This window comes from Hypanus sabinus, unplaced genomic scaffold (genome assembly GCF_030144855.1).
Source record: "Hypanus sabinus isolate sHypSab1 unplaced genomic scaffold, sHypSab1.hap1 scaffold_385, whole genome shotgun sequence".
NCBI classification, from domain to species: domain Eukaryota; kingdom Metazoa; phylum Chordata; class Chondrichthyes; order Myliobatiformes; family Dasyatidae; genus Hypanus; species Hypanus sabinus.
This window is the reverse complement of record NW_026781275.1, coordinates 332,989-357,475: the sequence shown is the minus strand read 5'-3', so window position 1 is coordinate 357,475 and position 24,487 is coordinate 332,989. Positions and strand designations below refer to the sequence as shown.

The 24,487-nt window shown below is 50.9% G+C and overlaps 2 protein-coding genes across 5 annotated transcripts in view; both read left to right on the top strand.

The window, feature by feature from the left end:
* The window catches only part of LOC132388708 (ribonuclease inhibitor-like), a 29,364-nt gene extending 25,932 nt beyond the window's left edge, over positions 1 to 3,432 (top strand). The window contains exon 12 of the mRNA XM_059961086.1: positions 2,351 to 3,432. The gene's annotated coding sequence lies outside the window, so the exon portion shown is untranslated. The remainder of the gene's footprint in view (positions 1 to 2,350) is intronic.
* Positions 3,433 to 6,883: 3,451 nt separating this feature from the next.
* LOC132388710 (ribonuclease inhibitor-like) overlaps positions 6,884 to 24,487 on the top strand; it is a 104,959-nt gene continuing 87,355 nt past the window's right edge. Inside the window, exons 1-6 of one of the 4 annotated variants that reach the window (XM_059961089.1) lie at positions 6,884 to 7,776; positions 7,858 to 7,953; positions 14,656 to 14,889; positions 15,152 to 15,174; positions 15,271 to 15,374; positions 17,352 to 17,463. In XM_059961089.1, coding sequence (XP_059817072.1) covers positions 7,366 to 7,776; positions 7,858 to 7,953; positions 14,656 to 14,889; positions 15,152 to 15,174; positions 15,271 to 15,374; positions 17,352 to 17,463 — 980 coding nt within the window. In that variant the 5' untranslated portion in view covers positions 6,884 to 7,365. The remainder of the gene's footprint in view (positions 7,777 to 7,857; positions 7,954 to 14,655; positions 14,890 to 15,151; positions 15,175 to 15,270; positions 15,375 to 17,351; positions 17,464 to 24,487) is intronic. The other 3 variants (XM_059961090.1, XM_059961087.1, XM_059961092.1) reach the window with 3 other exon arrangements.

Sequence of the window (24,487 nt, the reverse complement as noted above, 5' to 3'; positions counted from 1 at the left end):
AACTTGTCTGTTCCTATCCCTCTCCAATGCTATGGCAAAGGAGATAGAATTGTGATCACTATCTCCAAAATGGTCTCTCAATGAGAGATCTGACTCCTGACCAGATTCATTTCCCAATACCAGATCAAATACAACCACTCCTCTTGTAGGCTTATCTACATATGTGTCAAAAAACCTTCCTGAACCCACCTAACAAACTCCACCCCATCTAAACCCCAAGCTGTAGGGAGACGCCAAATGATATCTGCAAAATTAAAATCTTTCACCAGGACAACCCTGTTATTATTACACCTTTCCAGAATCTGTCTCTGTTACTGTTGGGTGGTCTATTAAAAAAAACACCCAGTAGAGTTTCTGACCCCTTCCTGTTTCTAATTTACACCCACAGAGACGCCGTAGACAATCCCTCCATGACGTCCTCCTTTTCTGCAGCTGTGACCATCTCTGATCAGCAGTACCATGTCCCCACCTCTTTTGCCTCCCTCCCTGTCTTTTCTGAAACATCTAAAGCCTGGCACTCGAAGTAACCATTCCTGTCCCTGAGCCATCCAAGTCTCTGTAATGGCCACAACATCATAGCTCCAAGTGCTGATCCAGGCTCTGAGCTCATCACTTTGTTCATAATACTCCTTGAATTAAAATAGACCCAACTGAAACCCTGGCTCTGAGTACATCCCTTCTCTATCACCTGCCTATCCTCCCTCTCACACTGTCTACAGGCTTTCTCTATTTGTGAGCTAACTGCCCCTTACTCCGTCTCTTCAGTTTGGTCCCAATCCCCCAACGATTCTAGTTGAGACTAGCCTCAGCAAACCTCCCTGCCAGGATATTGATCCCCCTTAGATTCAAGTGCAACCTGTCCTTTTTGTACAGGTCACTTGTGTCCCAAAAGAGGTCCAAATGATCCAGAAATCTGAATCCCTGCCCCCCCTCCCCCGCTCCAATTCCTCAGCCATGCATTTATCCTCCACCTCACTCTATTCCTGCACAGGCAGTAATCCCGAGATGACTATCTTTGAGGTCCTGCTTCTCAACTTCCTTCCAAACTCCCTGTAGTTTTCAGAACCTCCTCCCTTTTCCTACCAATGTCATTGTTACCCTTGTGTACTACGACCTATGGCTGATCACGCTAGAGGTAGGAAACATGTTCCCAATGTTGTGGGAGTTCAGAACAAGAGGCCACAGTTTAAGAATAAGGGGTAGGCCATTCAGAACGGAGTTGAGGAAAACCTTTTTGACCCAGAGAGTGGTGGATCTGTGGAATGCTCTGCCTCAGAAGGCAGTGGAGGCCAATTCTCTGGATGCTTTCAAGAACGAGTTAGATAGAGCTCTTAAAGATAGTGGAGTCAAGGGATATGGGGAGAAGTCAGGAACGGGGTACTGACTGTGGATGATCAGCCATGATCACAGTGAATGGCGGTGCTGGCTCGAAGGGCCGAATGGCCTACTGCTGCACCTATTCTCTATTATCTCCCTCCCACTTCAGAATATCGTGAACGTGATCAGAAACATCCTGGACCCTGGCACCTGGGAGGCAAACTCCCATCCGTGTTTCTTTCCTGCGTCCACAGAATCGCCTGACTAGAGAGTCCCCTATCACCGCTGCCGTCCTCTTCAGTTCCCTCCCCTTCTGAGCCACAGGGTCGGACTCTGTGCCAGAGGCACGGCCACTGTTGCTTCCCCAGGGTAGGCCGTCCCTCCAACAGTACTCAAACAGGAGTACTTATTGTTGAGGAGGAACAGACACTAGAGGTGCCTCTAGTATCTGACTCTTGCCCTTCCCTCTCCTGACTGTTACCCACTTGTCTGTGTCCGGAGACCCTGGTGTGACCCCTTGCCAATAGCTCCTCTCTGTCACCTCCTCACTCTCCCTGACCAGGCAAAGGTCATCGAGCCTCATCTCCAGTTCCCTAACCCGGACCCTAAGGAGCCGCAGCTCGACGTGCCTGGCGCAGGTGTGGCCGTCCGGGATTTCACTCATCTCATATCCAGAACAGAACACCGGCCTCACAGACATACTTCCTGTTTCTAATCTTCTCAAGTAACTGCCTCGCCTCAACCTGTTACCGCCTAAGCCTCGATGAGCCAAAGCCCTCCAACTCTGACTCCCTCTACTCTGTCGCCCGCTCTATAAAGTTGTCTTCCTTTTAAATCCTTCCCGCTGGTCTAACTTGCTGACGTCCACGCGCTTGCGCAGTTGTGCCTCGATCAGATTTGGTGTGATTAAATATCAGTGAAAACCCTGGGTAATATTTGTCCGTGAGTGTTGTTGAAACGTTAACGTCAGTCCCTGTTACTGACACTGTTGTCTAATCTGTGTGTTTTCTCTTTATTCATTCATCTGTTTCAGACTGAGGGGGAATCAGTTCAGTTCAGATGGAGAGAAACGGCTGAAATCGCTGGAGGGAACCAGACCCGGACTGAGAGTGATCTTCTGAACATCCCACTGTGTGTACATTACCACCCTCTGGGGTCAGAACATTTCCCTCCCATTTCCCACCCTCCCCTTTCAACCCGAACATCCCAGCTGGAACTGAGCAAGTCTCTTGTGATGACGTTGGAGGCCCTGCCCTGGGACCTGTGAATCGGCCGCTCGGTCCCAGCGTGGTGCTTCCATTGGATGTCCATGACTGGATGTTACCCGGTGCGCGGGCGGGACAGTCTCACTCAGTGTCCCTCGGACTGGGCTGATCTCGGGAGGGAATCTCTGGGGGTGAAGCAGCAGAGTGAACTGGGACTGGAACCGTCACTGCACCCTGTTCGGTAGCTGGCGATGGAAGGAGTGAGTCGACTGGGCCAATAAATGATCAGCAATCTCTGTCGTGTGTTATAGTTTGATAAGTAGCAATGTCCCAAATGATGAATGACAGCGATCCACAGGGCTGGTTACACGGGATCAGCAGGATTAATGTGTTACTGAACGTTCTGCAGGAATTCTGTCCCATACACTATTCATCATCATGATGTGGCGTATGATGTGGGCGATCGTGGTCTTTCATCTGTCTTTAATCTCTTGTTCTTATTCTTCTCCCCATCTCTGACCCTGAATCTTCTTGGCAAGATTTTTCTTCAGGGGTGGTTTGCCCTCCTTCGGGGCAGTGTCTTTACAAGATGGGTGACCCCAGGCGTTATCGATACTCTTCAGAGATTGTCTGCCTGGGGTCAGTGGTTGCATAATCAGGACTTGTGAGATGTTCTGGCTGCTCATACGGCTTCACGTGACCCTAATCGGGGGCTGAGCAGGTGCTACACCTTACCCAAGGGTGACCAGCAGGCGAGCAGAGGGAGGGAGTACCTTACACCTCCTTTGGTAGAGATGAATCTCCAACCCCCTCCCAAAACACAATTAGACCAGGCTTTTATTTTACAGTTTAATATGCAGAGACTATCGTGTGATGTTACTGAACTCAATAAATAGTTGTTATTTTTGAATGTGTGCCTGAGACTTCATGGCTTGGGAAGAAAATACTCGATTAATCACTTAGCTCACTTGACTGATGTTCGGGGAGTGAACTGGGAGATACTGGAGTGTTCAGTGAGCGATGGTGGACATCGTTACCATCTCAGTGTGAGCTGAGGTGTAAAACCGGACAGTTCCTCAGTGAGGATCCTGACTGATGTTCGGGGAGTGAACTGGGAGATACTGGAGTGGTCAGTGAGCGATGGTGGACATCGTTACCATCTCAGTGTGAGCTGAGGAGTAAAACCGGACAGTTCCTCAGTGAGGATCCTGACTGATGTTCGGGGAGTGAACTGGGAGACACTGGAGTGTTCAGTGAGCGATGGTGGACATCGTTACCATCTCAGTGTGAGCTGAGGTGTAAAACCGGACAGTTCCTCAGTGAGGGTCCTGACTGATGTTCGGGGAGTGAACTGGGAGATACTGGAGTGTTCAGTGAGCGATGGTGGACATCGTTACCATCTCAGTGTGAGCTGAGGTGTCAAACCGGACAGTTCCTCAGTGAGGATCCTGACTGATGTTCGGGGGAGTGAACTGGGAGACACTGGAGTGTTCAGTGAGAGATGGTGGACATCGTTACCATCTCAGTGTGTGCTGAGGTGTAAAACCGGACAGTTCCTCAGTGAGGATCCTGACTGATGTTCGGATAGTGAACTGGGAGATACTGGAGTGTTCAGTGAGCGATGGTGGACATCGTTACCATCTCACTGTGAGCTGAGGTGTCAAACCGGACAGTTCCTCAGTGAGGGTCCTGACTGATGTTCGGGGAGTGAACTGGGAGATACTGGAGTGTTCAGTGAGCGATGGTGGACATCGTTACCATCTCACTGTGAGCTGAGGTGTCAAACCGGACAGTTCCTCAGTGAGGGTCCTGACTGATGTTCGGGGAGTGAACTGGGAGATACTGGAGTGTTCAGTGAGCGATGGTGGACATCGTTACCATCTCAGTGTGAGCTGAGGTGTAAAACCGGACAGTTCCTCAGTGAGGATCCTGACTGATGTTCGGGGAGTGAACTGGGAGATACTGGAGTGTTCAGTGAGCGATGGTGGACATCGTTACCATCTCAGTGTGAGCTGAGGTGTAAAACCGGACAGTTCCTCAGTGAGGATCCTGACTGATGTTCGGGGAGTGAACTGGGAGATACTGGAGTGTTCAGTGAGCGATGGTGGACATCGTTACCATCTCAGTGTGAGCTGAGGTGTAAAACCGGACAGTTCCTCAGTGAGGATCCTGACTGATGTTCGGGGAGTGAACTGGGAGATACTGGAGTGTTCAGTGAGCGATGGTGGACATCGTTACCATCTCAGTGTCAGCTGAGGTGTAAAACCGGACAGTTCCTCAGTGAGGATCCTGACTGATGTTCGGGGAGTGAACTGGGAGATACTGGAGTGTTCAGTGAGCGATGGTGGACATCGTTACCATCTCAGTGTGAGCTGAGGTGTAAAACCGGACAGTTCCTCAGTGAGGATCCTGACTGATGTTCGGGGAGTGAACTGGGAGATACTGGAGTGTTCAGTGAGCGATGGTGGACATCGTTACCATCTCAGTGTGGGTTAGGTGTAAAACCGGACAGTTCCTCAGTGAGGATCCTGACTGATGTTCGGGGAGTGAACTGGGAGATACTGGAGTGTTCAGTGAGCGATGGTGGACATCGTTACCATCTCAGTGTGAGCTGAGGTGTCAAACCGGACAGTTCCTCAGTGAGGATCCTGACTGATGTTCGGGGAGTGAACTGGGAGATACTGGAGTGTTCAGTGAGCGATGGTGGACATCGTTACCATCTCAGTGTGAGCTGATGTGTAAAACCGGACAGTTCCTCAGTGAGGATCCCGACTGATGTTCGGGGAGTGAACTGGGAGATACTGGAGTGTTCAGTGAGCGATGGTGGACATCGTTACCATCTGAGTGTGAGCTGAGGTGTAAAACCGGACAGTTCCTCAGTGAGGATCCTGACTGATGTTCGGGGAGTGAACTGGGAGATACTGGAGTGTTCAGTGAGCGATGGTGGACATCGTTACCATCTCAGTGGGAGCTGAGGTGTAAAACCGGACAGTTCCTCAGTGAGGATCCTGACTGATGTTCGGGGAGTGAACTGGGAGATACTGGAGTGTTCAGTGAGCGATGGTGGACATCGTTACCATCTCAGTGTGAGCTGTGGTGTAAAACCGGACAGTTCCTCAGTGAGGATCCTGACTGATGTTCGGGGAGTGAACTGGGAGATACTGGAGTGTTCAGTGAGCGATGGTGGACATCGTTACCATCTCAGTGTGAGTGGAGGAGAGTTTCAGGGAGATTTCAGTCTGGTTATTTTACAGAGAGACCGTTCCGTGCTGGGACTGCACTGCCGGGTGGTGGGAGAGGACGATACAATTGGGGCATTTAAGGGACTCTCAGATCGACACATGGGTGGAAGAGAAATGGAGAGTTATGGGCTGTGTAGGAGGGAAGGTTCATACAGGTTAGCACCACATTGTGGGCCGAATGGCCTGCACCATTCGATGTTCACTGTGAGGCTTGGGTAGCTGTGACTGTTGGGGTACTGAGGGATCGGTGCTGGAGATCCCGGTCATTCACTCTGTTTCCCTGTGGATGCTGAAGATTTCCAGCAGCCCTCCTTTTGAATTAAACCTAAATCTTGTGCCTGGTTCCTCTCCCCTCAGACACTGTCCAGTCTGAGAGTTTCCGGCACCCGATGTCGTTATTTCAGACCTGAATCGTTCTCTCTGTGTCTCTGTTCACAGAGACTGTCCAGTCTGAGAGTTTCCAGCACCCGGTGTCGTTATTTCAGACCTGAATCGTTCTCTCTGTGTCTCTGTTCACAGAGACTGTCCAGTCTGAGAGTTTCCAGCACCCGATGTCGTTATTTCAGACCTGAATCGTTCTCTCTGTCTCTGTTCACAGACACTATCCAGTCTGAGAGTTTCCAGCACCCAGTGTTGTTATTTCAGACCTTATACAGTCATGGGCAGAACGTGGAGACTCCACACAGATAGCACCTGATATCAGGATGGAACCCACTTCCCCAGAGTGTGCGGCATGACTGGAGGTGTTTTTATCAGAGGAGTTGGTGTTTCTCGGGATGGTATGAAGGACCACGTGGTCCTCAGTCAATTCCAATAACCCCTGGAGATGTTCACTGGGCTTCAGGTGACCCCTCAGTAAATCAGAGTTAGTTCAGCCGCTGCACCATCCACCGTCCCGGACAGTCGTTCACCAGCTTCCCTGTCAGCCAGATAAACCGGCCTGGTGCTCGGCCCAGTGTGGTGGAACCGACTGATGATGGGTCTGTCTGGGTGGTGTTGGGAATCTGACCCAGTGTGTCTGCTGTCTGGGATGGGTGAAGGTCACGGGGACAGACAGAAGGGAACCATTTCCTCCTGTGGCCCAGACCAGAAGAAGGGAGAGCGAGACCTTCTATTGGAGACGGGCTGTACAGGGGTTAAGACAGGAAACTGAGCACTGGAGATCAGGGTTGCTTTCACGGAAAAGCCCATCCTGTCACACCCAGTCCTGGTTTCAGCACGGCCGGATCTCAGCAATCCCTCCTGTACCTCGCACTTTGTCATCCCCACATCTCCTGTTACATTGCAGCGTTTTTTTGAAAAGCACTCATCCTCAATAAATATTCAACCACCGTTCCCACAGCTGTTCTGAAACACGTTTCATTTCCCAGTATCAGACTGTCTCAGGCTCTGCATTCTTGGTTCATTCAGATTTATTTAATCCCTGCTCTTGGGGAAATTGGAAGCTGGGGACCCTTCCCCCTTGCAGTACAGCTGCTGTGATTAATATCCCTTCCTCAGTGGAGTTGCTGTGTGTTCAGTGGGCAAACTCTGTACTGCAGGAGTTCAGCAGGTCATCGAAAGTGAAAGTAATTTGAACCAGGAAGTGTTGTTTGTGTAAAATGGCTTTCGGACAGCAGGTAGAGAGTTTAACGGAGGAGGTACTTTGTCCCTTCTGCCTTGTTTTCTTCACCAATCCAGTTACCCTGGGCTGTGGACACAACTTCTGCCTCTCCTGTATCACACAGTGTTGGGAAAAGGAGGGGAGAAACTGCTGTCCGGAATGTAGACAGGAGTTTGCAGACAGATCCCTCAGGGTAAATCGGGCCCTGGCAAGTCTGGCTGAAAAAGTTCAAAAATTAAACCTGAATTGGAAAGAGACGGAGATGAGATCTCAGTGTGAGAAACATCGGGAGGAACTGAAGCTGTTTTGTGACACGGACAAGCAACTGGTCTGTGTGATTTGTAGAGACGCGAGGGAACACAGGTCTCACAGCTTCATGCCGATTGAAGAAGCTGCGGAGATTTACAAGGTAAATACGAACAGATTTTATCACCTGAATATTTATGGTATTCTTATTTTACCGACGTTTTGTTCTTGAACCCAATCCCAGTGTCAAGTTAAATCATCGTTCGAATCTCTGACAGAGAAGAAATCTGCCATCCAGGAGTTGGAACGGCGACAGAAACAGCAGATTTCTGGAGTGAGGGTGAGATCTGTTTCCAGTTTAATGGGTCTGTGTGGTTTATTGAGGCACCCAATTCACTCTCAGCATCAACTCCTCCCCCCACCCCCAGTGCAACACGTAGATGAAGAACACAGGCTATCACTGTGTACTTCCACTCCTTGCCCTGCACCTACCATCCGCACCAATCTTCACCCCCCACCTTCCACCAACTCCCCAGTCATCATGGACTCTCCTTCGGTACTGAGAAGGGCTCTGGGGAAACTCAGACACGGTCAGGCGGTCGGACCGGGTGGTGTGAGTCCCAAGGTCCTGAAGGAGTGTGCTGAGCAGCTGTGTGGAGTTCTCCAGCGTATTTTCAATCTGAGTCCCGGCCTGGGAAGAGTCACGTGTATAACCACATAACAATCACAGCACGGAAACAGGCCATCTTGGCCCTCCTAGTCCATGCCGAACCCTTAATCTCCCCTAGTCCCACCTACCCGCACTCAGCCCATAACCCTCCACTCCTTTCCTGTCCATATACCTATCCAATTTTACCTTAAATGGCACAACTGAACTGGCCTCTACTACTTCTACAGGAAGCTCATTCCACACAGCTACCACTCTCTGAGTAAAGAAATACCCCCTCGTGTTTCCCTTAAACTTCTGCCCCCTAACTCTCAAATCATGTCCTCCCGTTTGAATCTCCCCTACTCTCAATGGAAACAGCCTGTTCACGTCAACTCTATCTATCCCTCTCAAAATTTTAAATACCTCGATCAAATCCCCCCTCAACCTTCTACGCTCCAATGAATAGAGACCTAACTTGTTCAACCTTTTGTGTGGCCAAACAAAAGTCTTGAATGACCACCGTCCAGTGGCCGTGACCTCACACTTGATGAAGACTCTGGAGAGGCTGGTCCTCGCTCACCTCCGACCCCTGATCGGTTCAGATCTCGACCCTCTGCAGTTTGCCTACCGGGAGCACATTGGAGTCAACCATGCTGAATGGAGCCTACTCCCGTTTGGATATGCAGGGCAGCACTGTAAGGATCATGCTTTTTGATTTCTCAAGTGCCTTTAATACCGTACAGCCCTCGTTGCTGGGGGGACGGACTCCATTCAATGCAGGCTGGCACTTCCATTGTCTCCAGGATAATGGGCGACCTGACTGGAAGGTCCCAGTCTGTTCGGCTTCACAGCTGCGTGTCAGACACGGCCAAAAGCAACACGGGGGCCCCATGGGGCACCGTCATGGCTCCCTTCCTGTCTACCCTGTGTAGCCTGGACTGTGGATACAACACTTGACAAACTTGACAAATGGTGCAGGCTGAGTCATCTGCCGCTGGGCATCAGTGGGACAAAGGAGATGCTGCCGGACTTGAGGAAGCCCAACTCTGCACCGCTCCCCGTTACTATCGATGGCGAGGAGGCGAGGACCCGGGGGTTCACCTGGAGGGCAGGCTCGGGTGAAGTTCCAACACGGAGGGCCGGAGTCGCCTCTACTTCCCGAGGAGACTGGGATCCTCTGGAGTGTGCAGGCCTCTCCTTCACACGTTCTACCTGTCTGTTGTCGGCAGTACAATCTTTTCTGTGGTGCTGTTCTGCGGAAGTGGTGTCAACGTGGGTGATGCCAACTGGTTCAATACACTGATCAGAGTGTCTGGCTGTGTTATTGGAGTCAAACTGGACACAATGGAGGCTGTGCAAGAACGAAGGCCATCGTTGGACTGGACTGAGTCAGAGTGAGATGGGTTCGGCGTGAACAGAGGCGAGACTAGGTTCCGGTAAGCTTTTGTTTTGTTGAGAGCAGAGAGAATGCCAGGCGGGATGTTGGAATGCCCCTCTTGCAGGATGTGGGAAGTCAGGGAGACCTCCGGTGTCCCTGACAACGACAACTGTGTAACCCCCATGGGTCGCCTCAGGCTCGCTCAGCTCGTTCTCGTCTCGGGGGAGCAGCCTTCGGCCTCGCCAAACTGGGTAATCAGCTGGTGTGGATGCTGTGTGATGTCCCCGCCTCGCCAAAAAACACAGTACACCATAAGCGATTAAATGAGTACAATTTATAAAGGTTACTATAACTAAGTGATTAATAACGATACAGTATATATGAAGAGAAAAAATAAAGAAAAGGCGCCAAACTTATCAAAGTCCAAATCACTTCGTGCACAACCGTTGGAGCTCAATTACTGAAGTCTTCTGGCCCGCATTCGATCCCCTCCGAACTCCTTGACTCGCAGCTCAGGACCCTCCGAGTGGCCAACCAAGCACATCTAGCTTCATCCCCCCTCCTCGGAGTACCTCCGGGCCTCGGACCCCTGCTTGGGGTCCGTTCCTCGCCCAGCTTACAGCATTGCGTCCTCTCTCTCGACCCCCTCGCGCCGATCTGCCCAAAAGCCCGTCAACAAAAGCTTCCAGACTCAGAAGAAAGAACATTAATCCCCATTTGGTTTACAAAGGAATACAATTCTCGTTATCAGTAAATTTTAACCCAAACAAGCTTCCAGCACTCTCTCACAACAAAGAAGCGTTCCTACTTTTAACAAAACAAAGAAGCCCTTTCCCAACAGTAACAAAGTAAAAAAGAAGAAACCCCCTTAACACCTGCAAGAAGTGCGTCCAGCTGCAGCTCCTAACAGACCGCGTTAGGGAACTGGAGCAGGAGCTGGATGACCGCCGGATCATTCGGGAGAATGAGGAGTTTATAGATAGTAGCTGTAGGGAGGCAGTTACGTCAAAGGAGCAGCGCACAGGTAATTGGGTTACTGTCAGGTGAGGGAAGGGGGAAGGGCAGGCAGAGCAGGGCTCCCCTGTGACCATTCCCCTCAACAACAAGTATACCGATTTGGATACTGCTGGGGGGGACGGCTTACCTGGGACAAGCTGCGGCAGCTGGATCTCTGGCACTGAGTCTGGTTCTGCAGTGCAGAAGGGAGGGGGGATGAAGAGAGCGGTAGTGATAGGGGACTCGATAGTTAGAGGTACAGGTAGGAGGTTCTGTGGTTGTGATAGGGACACCCAGATGGTTTGTTGCCTCCCGGGTGCCAGGGTCAGGGATGTCTCTGAAATGGGAGGGTGAGCAGCCAGATGTCGTGGTACACATCGGTACCAGTGACGTAGGAAGGAAGAGTGAGGAGGTCCTGAAGAGTGAGTATAGAGAGCGAGGTAGGAAGTTAAAAAGCAGGACCTCGAGGGTGGTAATCTCAGGCTTGCTAGCTGGGCCACGTGCCAGTGAGGGGAAGAACAGGATGCTCTGGAAGATGAACACGTGGCTGAGGAGCTGGTGTAGGGGGCAGGGTTTCAGATTTCAGGGTCATTGGCATCTCTTCTGGGGCAGGTGGGACTTGTACAAGAGAGACGGGTTACCCCTGACCAATATCCTCGCAGGGAGGTTTGTCAGTGGGGGATGGGAACCAGAATAGCTAGTGGAGCAGGGGTGAAAATAAATGGTGTTAAAGGTTCATGCAAAGCCACAAATAGAAGGGTTGTGTGTGGTGGTAATAATCTTCTGAGGTGTGTCTGTTTCAATGTGAAGAGTATTGTGGGGAAGGCTGAAGAGCTGAGGGTGTGGATTAACACGTGGAATTATGACATGTAGCCATCAGTGAAACTTGGCTACAGGAGGGGCTGGACTGGCAGCTCAATGTTCCAGGGTTCCAATGTTTCAGACGTGATAGAGGCAGAGGGATGAAGGGTCGGGGGTGGGCAGGGTGGCTTTGCTAGTCAGGGAAGATGTGCTGAGCAGTGCTCAGGCAGGACAGATTAGAGAGGGCTTGTCTACCAATGCCATATGGGTGGAGCTGAGAAACAGGAAAGGTATGACCACATTAATGGGGTTGTATTATAGACCACCCAATATCAGCGCGAATTGGAGGAGCAAATCTGCAGAGACTTAGCAGACAACTGCAGGAAACATAAAGTTGTGACAGTAGGGGATTTTAATTTTCCACATATTGATTGGGACTCCCATACTGTTAAAGGTCTAGATGGGTTAGAGTTTGTAAAATGTGTTCAGGAAAGATTTATATAGAGGTACCAACTAGAGAGGTTGGAATATTAGATCTCCTATTAGGAAACGAGTTAGGACAGGTGACGGAAGTTTGTGTAGGGGAACACTTTGGTTCTAGTGATCATAACACCATTAGTTTCAACGATCATGGATAAAGGTAGATCTGGTCCTCGGGTTGAAGTTCTAAACTGGAAAAGGGGCAACTTTGAAGAAATGAGAAAGGATCTAAAATGCATGGATTGGGACAGGTTGTTCTCTGGCAAGGATGTCGTTGGTAAGTGGGAGGCCTTCAAAGAAGATATTTTGAGAGTGCAGAGTCTGTATGTTCCTGTCAGGGTTAAAGGCAAAATGAATAAGAACAAGGAACCTTGGTTCTCTAGGGATATTAGAACTTTGATAAAGAAGAAGAGAGAGATGTATAATATGTACAGGCAACAGGGAGAAAATAAGGTACTTGAGGAATATAAAAAGTGCAAAAAATACTTAAGAAAGAAATCAGGAGGGCTAAAAGAAGACATGAGGCTGCTTTGGCAGTCAGGGTGAAGGATAATCCAAAGAGCTTCTACAGGTATGTTAAGAGCAAAAGGATAGTAAGGGATACAATTGGTCCTCTTGAAGATCAGAGTGGTCGCCTATGTATGGAACCAAAAGAAATGTGGGAAATCTTAAATGGTTTTTTTTTGCATCTGTATTTACTAAGGAAACTGGCATGGAGTCAATGGAAATAAGGAAAACAGGTAGCGAGGTGATGGAACCTATGCAGAATGAAGAGGGGGAGGTGCTTGCTATCTTGAGGCAAATCAGAGTAGATAAATCCCCAGGACTTGACAGGGTATTCCCTCGGATCTTGAAGGAGACTGGTGATGAAATTGCAGGGGCCCTGGCCGATATGTTTAAAATGTCGGTATCTACGAGATACTGTCCTCCTACGGGAGAATTGGAGGATTGCTCATGTTGTTTCATTGTTTAAAAAAGGCTCTAAAAGTAGTCTGGGAATGTATAGGCTGGTAAATTTGACGTCGGTAGTAGGTAAATTATTGGAAGGAGTACCAAGAGATAGGATCTACAAGTATTTAGATAGACAGGGACTTATTAGGGAGAGTCAACATGGCTTTGTGCGTGGTAGGTCATGTTTAACCAATCTATTAGAGTTTTTCGAGGAGGTTATAAGGAAAGTGGATGAAGGGAAGGCAGTGGATGTTGTCTACATGGACGTCAGTAAATCCTTTGACAGGGTCCCGTATGGGAGGTTAGTTAGGAAGATTCAGTCATTAGGTGCACATGGAGAGGTAGTAAATTGGATTAGACATTGGCTCAAAGGAAGAAGCCAGAGAGTGGTAGTGGAAGATTGCTACTCTGAGTGGAGGCCTGTGACTAGTGGTGTGCCACAGGGATCAGTGCTGGGTCCATTGTTATTTGTCATCGATATCAATGATCTGGATGATAATGTGATAAATTGGATCAGCAAATTTGCTGATGATACAAAGATTGGAGGTGTAGTGGACAGTGAGGAAGGTTTTCAAAGCTTGCAGAGGGATCTGGACCAGCTGGAAAAATGGCAGATGGAGTTTAATACAGACAAGTGTGAGGTATTGCACTTTGGAAGGAAGAACCAGGGTAGAACATACAAGGTAACTGGTAGGACACTGAGGAGTGCAGTAGAACAGAGGGATCTGGGAATACAGATACAAAATTCCCTAAAAGTGGCGTCACAGGTGAATAGGGTTGTAAAGCGAGCTTTTGGTACATTGGCCTTTATAAATCAAAGTATTGAGTATAAGAGTTGGAATGCTATGGTGAGTTTGTATAAGGCATTGGTGAGGCCAAATTTGGAGTATTGTATGCAGTTTTGGTAACCGAATCACAGGAAGGATATTAATAAGTTTGAAAGAGTGCAGAGAAGGTTTACAAGGATGTTGCCAGGACTTGAGAAACTGAGTTACAGAGAAAGGTTGAATAGGTTAGGACTTTATTCCCTGGAGCGTAGAAGAATGAGGGGAGATTTGATAGAAATGTATAAAATTATGATGGGTATAGATAGAGTGAATGCAAGCAGCCTTTTTCCACTGAGGCCAGGGGAGAAAAATACCAGAGGACATGGGTTAAGGGGGAAGGGGGAAAAGTTTAAAGGGAACATTGGGGGAGTGCTTCTTCACACAGAGAGTGGTGGGAGTGTGGAATGAGCTGACAGATGAAGTGGTGAATGCGGGCTCACTTTTGACATTGAAGAAAAACTTGGACAGGTACATAGATGAGAGATGTATGGAGGGATATGGTCCAGGTGCAGGTCAGTGGGACTAGGCAGAGAAATGGTTCAGCATAGCCAAGAAGGGCCGAAAGGCCTGCTTCTGTGCTGTAATATTTTATGGTTCTATGGTACTATGGAAGGACCCCCCGGAAAACCCTGGCAATTCTGGACAATGTTTCTCACCCTCTGCAAGACACCCTGGCTGAGCAGAGGCACGCTTTTGATAATAGACTGAGACAACCGTGCTGTGTGGGGTCATTCCTACCCCCAGCCATTAGGCTCTATAATGAGTCAGGGGAGTGATGACCCCCTCCTGTTAGATTGTTAGAGATAACCTATTTTATTCTTTATTTCTCTTCTAATATTTGTATATCTTGCTCTTGTATTGCTCCGGTGACACTGGAATTTCTTTTGGGATCAATATCTATCCATCTATATAGTCTTCTTTATTGCAGGGTAACATCAACCACCACCTTTCATTTGACAGGAACAGTCACACAGTCTGCAGGCCAACGTCACATCTGAATTTGCTAAAATACACCAGGTTCTGGCTGAGAGAGAGCAGCGCCTACTGAGTGATCTCAGGGCAGAGGAGGAGAAGATTCTGAACACCATGGAGAAAAATCTTCAGGAGATTGAAGAGAATTTAACCTCTGTAGAGGAGAAACTCTCCAAGTTACAGAAACAGATGAATGAGGAAGACAGTGCGACGTTTCTGAAGGTGAGGGATTGTTGTTGAGTGAAAGCCCACAGTCTGTTCTGGAGCAGACCTGCTCTTGTCACCAAACTAATAGATCAAGAGTCTCTCTGGTCTTCCCCGGGATTGAGCTGCTGGAACCTGCATGCTGAGTTATTGATCTCTTTGTGCAGCCTAAATGTAATGTTCCCCTGAACCTCGCGTTAAAATCCATTCGCCGTCCCTCGCAGTGAGAACGTGGATGTTCAGTCCCAGTCAATTCAGATCTGTGTTTTATTTATTACAGGAGGAGTTGTGTCAGGACAGGAGGTAGGACAGACCCTTTACTGAAACTCTGCACCGTTTGGTAAAAACATCTCAGGTAATAGTTCCAGTGACTTTATAACCCACTGTTTGACTTTACAGGGTTAGTGAGGAAGCTCCGACATTGTCTGTAACAGAAGGTGCCGTAACCATCGGAGAATTCAGGGACACAATATTGAGAGGGATGTTTGATGCCATGAAGCAAGGTAGAGTTTGCATCAATTCCTGTGTTCTGGTTTGTTATAAAAGTGAAGTTACATGGACTGAAGTTATAGGGATCCTGTAGGTAGTGGTACTTGTGCATATGACGATCAACTGGAGTGAGACTCAGACTGTCTGAGCTGATGAGGAATTCCAGTAACCTGTGTTTATTTTAGACAAGCAACAACAACTCTGTCTCCCTCTCCCCACTTCACCCCTCCACCCTCTCTCCTATCCCCCCCTCACTCTCCCCCTCTCAATAGGTACATTTAATATCATTGAAATGTATAGAATATACATCCTCAAATTCTTTTTCTTCGCAAACATCCACGAAAACAGAGGAGTGCCCCAAAATATGAATGGTAGTTAAATGTTAGAACCCCCCCCCCCACACACGTAAGCAGCAGCCAAACAATGAACCACCCTCCCCCCACCAGCAAAAAAGCTTTGGCACCCCTCCCCCACCGAGCATGCAGGAAAGCATCAATCACGTCGCAGACTTTCGGTACCTGGAAGAATTCTCCTTCACCCGGTATTCAACATGCCACAGGCTCTCTCTCTCCCTAATGAGGGAAAATGAGGCGTCCCTGTTTCACAGCGAGAGGGGAGGCATAACAAAACAACTGGCTGGTTCATGGGGTTGGAAATATAATGCGTCGCTTTTTCCGAGCTCTGTGCCCAAAGAACACAGGTCTCTGGACACTCAGCCGGCTGCGTGTGACCTTCCGTCTCTGATGATGCATGAGGCAGCAGCACCGGCCCTGTTCAGTCTGCTCCAGAACAGACTGTGGAGATCATCGGCAGCCCTGAAACCAGGGCCACGGAAATCCGGCACCCAGAAGGCGTGCTCGTCTCCCAGGCCACATCCTCAGCTTATCGAAAAGTGGCTGGTCCTGAGGCTCAGAGAGCGAGTCCCATTTCCATGAACAACCGGTCAGCATGTAACTCCAGGTGTCCTTTACCCTCTCCCTCTCCTCACCCTCTCCCTCTCGCACTCTCCCTCTCCTCGCCCTCTCCCTCTCCTCCCTCTCTCTCGCACTCTCCCTCTCCCGCCCTCTCCCTCTCCCTCTCCTCGCCCTCTCCCTCTCCTCGCACTCTCCCTCTCCTCTCCCTCTCTCTCGCACTCTCCCTCTCCCGCCCTCTCCCTCTCCCTCTCCCTCTCGCACTCTCCCTCTCCTCGCCCTCTCCCTCTCCTCCCTCTCTCTCGCACTCTCCCTCTCCCCGCCCTCTCCCTCTCCCTCTCCTCGCCCTCATCCCTCTCCTCGCCCTCTCCCTCTCCTCACCCTCTCCCTCTCCCGCACTCTCCCTCTCCTCGCCCTCTCCCTCTCCTCGCCCTCTCCGTCTCCTCGCCCTCTCCGTCTCCTCGCCCTCTCCCTCTCCCGCACTCTCCCTCTCCTCGCCCTCTCCCTCTCCCGCACTCTCCCTCTCCTCGCCCTCTCCCTCTCCTCGCCCTCTCCCTCTCCTCACCCTCTCCCTCTCCCGCACTCTCCCTCTCCTCGCCCTCCCTCTCCTCTGCCTCTCCTCGCACTCTCCCTCTCCCTCTCCTCTGCCTCTCCTCGCACTCTCCCTCTCCTCGCCCTCTCCCTCTCCTCGCACTCTCCCTCTCCCTCTCCTCACCCTCTCCCTCTCCCTCTCCTTGCACTCTCCCTCTCCTCGCATTCTCCCTCCCTCTCCTCGCCCTCTCCCTCTCGCACTCTTCCTCTCCCTCCTCGCACGCCCTCTCCCTCTCCTCACCCTCTCACTCTCCTCGCCCTCTCCCTCTCTGCCCCTCAACCTCCCTCTCCTCCCCCCTTGCCTTCTCCCTCTCCCTCTCCCCCACCCCCGTCACACTCTCCCTCCTCAGTTGTTGTCTGACCTGGCGAGGATTTCCTGCACCCTGTGTCCTGGGAGAACCCTGTCCACATCCCCACACCCAACCTCCCCCTCCCCACGACCTCCCTCCAATCCTCAGGATCTCTCTAATTCTCTGCTTCTCCCTCCAGTCTGCGAGACCCTGGATGTGGAATCGGCCAGTACGTGCCTCAAAGGGTCTGAGGATCTGAATGGTGTGAGAGGGACCGGGACCCAGAAGAGTCTCTCTGACACCGGGGACAGGTTACGACCAGCAGACATTCATTTATCGGTTTGATTTGTGTTCTGGGATCGAAGGGGTTCACATCGGGAAGACATCACAGGGAGTTGGAGGTGGTGGGGAATCTGGGCTGGAGGGTGGGAGTATTCACAGAACCTGCACCCTCTCTGTTGGATGGGGCAGTATCACGGCAGTTAGTACTGCTGCCTCTCAGCTCCCATGACCAGACTTCAATCCCGGCCTCTGTTGTCTGTGTGGAGTTTGCACGCTCCCCCTGTGACTCTGGGTTTCCCCGGGTGATCCAGTTTTCTCCCTCACTCCAGAAACCTGCAGGTCGAGGGGGTAACTGGTGGCTGTCAGTTCCCACTGGTGTAGGTTAGTAGTAAAAAGAATGGGAGTGTGCGACAGAATAAGTGACAGGTACAGGGAAGTGGGGAGAGGGGGTATCGGGCTGATGGGATTGATCCCCTGAGAGTAGATATAAACACCCAGATGGGAGTGTGAGACAGAATAAGTGACAGGGGTACAGGGAAGTGGGGAGAGGGGGTATCGGGCTGATGGGATTGATCCCCTGAGAGTAGATATAAGCACCCAGATGGGAGTGTGAGAGAGAATAAGTGACAGGGGTACAGGGAAGTGGGGAGGTGGGGTATCGGGCTGATGGGATTGATCCCCTGAGAGTAGATATAAAGACCCAGATGTGAGTGTGAGAGAATAAGTGACGGGGTACAGGGAAGTGGGGAGAGGGGGTATCGGGCTGATGGGATTGCTCCCCTGAGAGTAGATATAAGCACCCAGATGGGAGTGTGAGAGAGAATAAGTGACAGGGGTACAGGGAAGTGGGGAGAGGGGGTATCGGGCTGATGGGATTGATCCCCTGAGAGTAGATATAAAGACCCAGATGGGAGTGTGAGAGAGAATAAGTGACAGGGGTACAGGGAAGTTGGGAGAGGGGGTATCGGGCTGATGGGATTGCTCCCCTGAGAGTAGATATAAGCACCCAGATGGGAGTGTGAGAGAGAATAAGTGACAGGGGTACAGGGAAGTGGGGAGATGGGGTATCGGGCTGATGGGATTGATCCCCTGAGAGTAGATATAAAGACCCAGATGTGAGTGTGAGAGAGAATGTGACAGGGGTACAGGGAAGTGGGGAGAGTGGGTATCGGGCTGGTGGGATTGCTCCCCTGAGAGTAGATATAAAGACCCAGATGGGAGTGTGAGAGAGAATAAGTGACGGGGGTACAGGGAAGTGGGGAGATGGGGTATCGGGCTGATGGGATTGATCCCCTGAGAGTAGATATAAACACCCAGATGGGAGTGTGTGAGAGAATAAGTGACAGGGGTACAGGGAAGTGGGGAGATGGGGTATCGGGCTGATGGGATTGATCCCCTGAGAGTAGATATAAACACCCAGATGGGAGTGTGAGAGAGAATAAGTGACAGGGGTACAGGGAAGTGGGGAGAGGGGGTATCGGGCTGGTGGGATTGATCCCCTGAGAGTAGATATAAAGACCCAGATGGGAGTGTGAGAGAGAATAAGTGACAGGGGTACAGGGAAGTGGGGAGAGGGGGTATCGGGCTGATGGGATTGCTCCCCTGAGAGTAGATATAAAGACCCAGATGGGAGTGTGAGAGAGAATAAGTGACAGGGGTACAGGGAAGTGGGGAGATGGGGTATCGGGCTGATGGGATTGCTCCCCTGAGAGTAGATATAAACACCCAGATGGGAGTGTGAGAGAGAATAAGTGACAGGGGTACAGGGAAGTGGGGAGAGGGGGCATTGGGCTGATGGGATTGATCCCCTGAGAGTAGATATAAACACCCAGATGGGAGTGTGAGAGAGAATAAGTGACAGGGGTACAGGGAAGTGGGGAGAGGGGGTATCGGGCTGATGGGATTGATCACCTGAGAGTAGATATAAACACCCAGATGGGAGTGTGAGAGAATAAGTGACAGGGGTACAGGGAAGTGGGGAGAGGGGGTATCGGGCTGATGGGATTGATCCCCTGAGAGTAGATATAAACACCCAGATGGGAGTGTGAGAGAGAATAAGTGACAGGGGTACAGGGAAGTGGGGAGAGGGGGTATCGGGCTGATGGGATTGATCCCCTGAGAGTAGATATAAAGACCCAGATGGGAGTGTGAGAGAGAATAAGTGACAGGGGTACAGGGAAGTGGGGAGAGGGGGTATCGGGCTGGTGGGATTGATCCCCTGAGAGTAGATATAAGCACCCAAATGGGAATGTGAGAGAGAATAAGTGACAGGGGTACAGGGAAGTGGGGAGAGGGGGTATCGGGCTAATGGGATTGATCCCCTGAGAGTAGATATAAAGACCCAGATGGGAGTGTGAGAGAGAATAAGTGACAGGGGTACAGGGAAGTGGGGAGAGGGGGTATCGGGCTGATGGGATTGCTCCCCTGAGAGTAGATATAAACACCCAGATGGGAGTGTGAGAGAGAATAAGTGACGGGGTACAGGGAAGTGGTAGATGGGGTATCGGGCTGATGGGATTGATCCCCTGAGAGTAGATATAAACACCCAGATGGGAGTGTGAGAGAGAATAAGTGACAGGGGTACAGGGAAGTGGGGAGATGGGGTATCGGGCTGATGGGATTGCTCCCCTGAGAGTAGATATAAACACCCAGATGGGAGTGTGAGAGAGAATAAGTGACAGGGGTACAGGGAAGTGGGGAGAGGGGTATCGGGCTGATGGGATTGCTCCCCTGAGAGTAGATATAAACACCCAGATGGGAGTGTGAGAGAGAATAAGTGACAGGGGTACAGGGAAGTGGGGAGATGGGGTATCGGGCTGATGGGATTGCTCCCCTGAGAGTAGATATAAACACCCAGATGGGAGTGTGAGAGAGAATAAGTGACAGGGGTACAGGGAAGTGGGGAGAGGGGGTATCGGGCTGATGGGATTGCTCCCCTGAGAGTAGATATAAACACCCAGATGGGAGTGTGAGAGAGAATAAGTGACGGGTACAGGGAAGTGGGGAGAGGGGGTATCGGGCTGATGGGATTGATCCCCTGAGAGTAGATATAAAGACCCAGATGGGAGTGTGAGAGAGAATAAGTGACAGGGGTACAGGGAAGTGGGGAGATGGGGTATCGGGCTGATGGGATTGATCCCCTGAGAGTAGATATAAACACCCAGATGGGAATGTGAGAGAGAATAAGTGACGGGTACAGGGAAGTGGGGAGATGGGGTATCGGGCTGATGGGATTGATCCCCTGAGAGTAGATATAAACACCCAGATGGGAGTGTGAGAGAGAATAAGTGACGGGTACAGGGAAGTGGGGAGAGGGGGTATCGGGCTGATGGGATTGATCCCCTGAGAGTAGATATAAACACCCAGATGGGAGTGTGAGAGAGAATAAGTGACAGGGGTACAGGGAAGTGGGGAGAGGGGGTATTGGGCTGATGGGATTGATCCCCTGAGAGTAGATGTAAACACCCAGATGGGAGTGTGAGAGAGAATAAGTGACAGGGGTACAGGGAAGAGGGGAGAGGGGGTATCGGGCTGGTGGGATTGATCCCCTGAGAGTAGATGTAAACACCCAGATGGGAGTGTGAGAGAGAATAAGTGACAGGGGTACAGGGAAGTGGGGAGAGGGGGTATCGGGCTGGTGGGATTGATCCCCTGAGAGTAGATGTAAACACCCAGATGGGAGTGTGAGAGAGAATAAGTGACAGGGGTACAGGGAAGTGGGGAGAGGGGGTATCGGGCTGATGGGATTGATCCCCTGAGAGTAGATATAAACACCCAGATGGGAGTGTCAGAGAGAATAAGTGACAGGGTACAGGGAAGTGGGGAGAGGTGGTATCGGGCTGATGGGATTGATCCCCTGAGAGTAGATATAAACACCCAGATGGGAGTGTGAGAGAGAATAAGTGACAGGGGTACAGGGAAGTGGGGAGAGGGGGTATCGGGCTGATGGGATTGCTCCCCTGAGAGTAGATATAAAGACCCAGATGGGAGTGTGAGAGAGAATAAGTGACAGGGGTACAGGGAAGTGGGGAGATGGGGTATCGGGCTGATGGGATTGATCCCCTGAGAGTAGATATAAAGACCCAGATGGTAGTGTGAGAGAGAATAAGTGACAGGGGTACAGGGAAGTGGGGAGAGGGGGTATCGGGCTGATGGGATTGCTCCCCTGAGAGTAGATATAAACACCCAGATGGGAGTGTGAGAGAGAATAAGTGACGGGGGTACAGGGAAGTGGGGAGAGGGGGTATCGGGCTGATGGGATTGCTCCCCTGAGAGTAGATATAAACACCCAGATGGGAGTGTGAGAGAGAATAAGTGACGGGGGTACAGGGAAGTGGGGAGAGGGGGTATCGGGCTGATGGGATTGCTCCCCTGAGAGTAGATATAAAGACCCAGATGGGAGTGTGAGAGAGAATAAGTGACAGGGGTACAGGGAAGTGGGGAGATGGGGTATCGGGCTGATGGGATTGCTCCCCTGAGAGTAGATATAAAGACCCAGATGGGAGTGTGAGAGAGAATAAGTGACAGGGGTACAGGGAAGTGGGGAGAGGGGGTATCGGGCTGATGGGATTGATCCCCTGAGAGTAGATATAAACACCCACATGGGAGTGTCAGAGAGAATAAGTGACGGGTACAGGGAAGTGGGGAGAGGGGGTATCGGGCTGGTGGGATTGATCCCCTGAGAGTAGATATAAACACCCAGATGGGAGTGTGAGAGAGAATAAGTGACAGGGGTACAGGGAAGTGGGGAGAGGGGGTATCGGGCTGGTGGGATTGTTCCCCTGAGAGTAGATATAAAGACCCAGATGGGAGTGTGAGAGAGAATAAGTGACGGGGGTACAGGGAAGTGGGGAGAGGGGGTATCGGGCTGATGGGATTGCTCCCCTGAGAGTAGATATAAACACCCAGATGGGAGTGTCAGAGAGAATAAGTGACAGGGGTACAGGGAAGTGGGGAGATGGGGTATCGGGCTGATGGGATTGATCCCCTGAGAGTAGATATAAACACCCAGATGGTAGTGTGAGAGAGAATAAGTGACGGGGGTACAGGGAAGTGGGGAGAGGGGGTATCGGGCTGATGGGATTGATCCCCTGAGAGTAGATATAAAGACCCAGATGGGAGTGTGAGAGAGAATAAGTGACAGGGGTACAGGGAAGTGGGGAGAGGGGGTATCGGGCTGATGGGATTGATCCCCTGAGAGTAGATATAAAGACCCAGATGGGAGTGTGAGAGAGAATAAGTGACAGGGGTACAGGGAAGTGGGGAGATGGGGTATCGGGCTGATGGGATTGATCCCCTGAGAGTAGATATAAACACCCAGATGGGAGTGTGAGAGAGAATAAGTGACAGGGGTACAGTGAAGTGGGGAGAGGGGGTATCGGGCTGATGGGATTGCTCCCCTGAGAGTAGATATAAACACCCAGATGGGAGTGTGAGAGAGAATAAGTGACAGGGGTACAGTGAAGTGGGGAGAGGGGGTATCGGGCTGATGGGATTGATCCCCTGAGAGTAGATATAAAGACCCAGATGGGAGTGTGAGAGAGAATAAGTGACAGGGGTACAGGGAAGTGGGGAGAGGGGGTATCGGGCTGATGGGATTGCTCCCCTGAGAGTAGATATAAACACCCAGATGGGAGTGTGAGAGAGAATAAGTGACAGGGGTACAGGGAAGTGGGGAGAGGGGGTATCGGGCTGATGGGATTGATCCCCTGAGAGTAGATATAAACACCCAGATGGGAGTGTGAGAGAGAATAAGTGACAGGGGTACAGGGAAGTGGGGAGAGGGGGTATCGGGCTGGTGGGATTGATCCCCTGAGAGTAGATATAAGCACCCAAATGGGAATGTGAGAGAGAATAAGTGACAGGGGTACAGGGAAGTGGGGAGAGGGGGTATCGGGCTAATGGGATTGATCCCCTGAGAGTAGATATAAAGACCCAGATGGGAGTGTGAGAGAGAATAAGTGACAGGGGTACAGGGAAGTGGGGAGAGGGGGTATCGGGCTGATGGGATTGCTCCCCTGAGAGTAGATATAAACACCCAGATGGGAGTGTGAGAGAGAATAAGTGACGGGGTACAGGGAAGTGGTAGATGGGGTATCGGGCTGATGGGATTGATCCCCTGAGAGTAGATATAAACACCCAGATGGGAGTGTGAGAGAGAATAAGTGACAGGGGTACAGGGAAGTGGGGAGAGGGGGTATCGGGCTGGTGGGATTGATCCCCTGAGAGTAGATATAAGCACCCAAATGGGAATGTGAGAGAGAATAAGTGACAGGGGTACAGGGAAGTGGGGAGAGGGGGTATCGGGCTAATGGGATTGATCCCCTGAGAGTAGATATAAAGACCCAGATGGGAGTGTGAGAGAGAATAAGTGACAGGGGTACAGGGAAGTGGGGAGAGGGGGTATCGGGCTGATGGGATTGCTCCCCTGAGAGTAGATATAAACACCCAGATGGGAGTGTGAGAGAGAATAAGTGACGGGGTACAGGGAAGTGGTAGATGGGGTATCGGGCTGATGGGATTGATCCCCTGAGAGTAGATATAAACACCCAGATGGGAGTGTGAGAGAGAATAAGTGACAGGGGTACAGGGAAGTGGGGAGATGGGGTATCGGGCTGATGGGATTGCTCCCCTGAGAGTAGATATAAACACCCAGATGGGAGTGTGAGAGAGAATAAGTGACAGGGGTACAGGGAAGTGGGGAGAGGGGTATCGGGCTGATGGGATTGCTCCCCTGAGAGTAGATATAAACACCCAGATGGGAGTGTGAGAGAGAATAAGTGACAGGGGTACAGGGAAGTGGGGAGATGGGGTATCGGGCTGATGGGATTGCTCCCCTGAGAGTAGATATAAACACCCAGATGGGAGTGTGAGAGAGAATAAGTGACAGGGGTACAGGGAAGTGGGGAGAGGGGGTATCGGGCTGATGGGATTGCTCCCCTGAGAGTAGATATAAACACCCAGATGGGAGTGTGAGAGAGAATAAGTGACGGGTACAGGGAAGTGGGGAGAGGGGGTATCGGGCTGATGGGATTGATCCCCTGAGAGTAGATA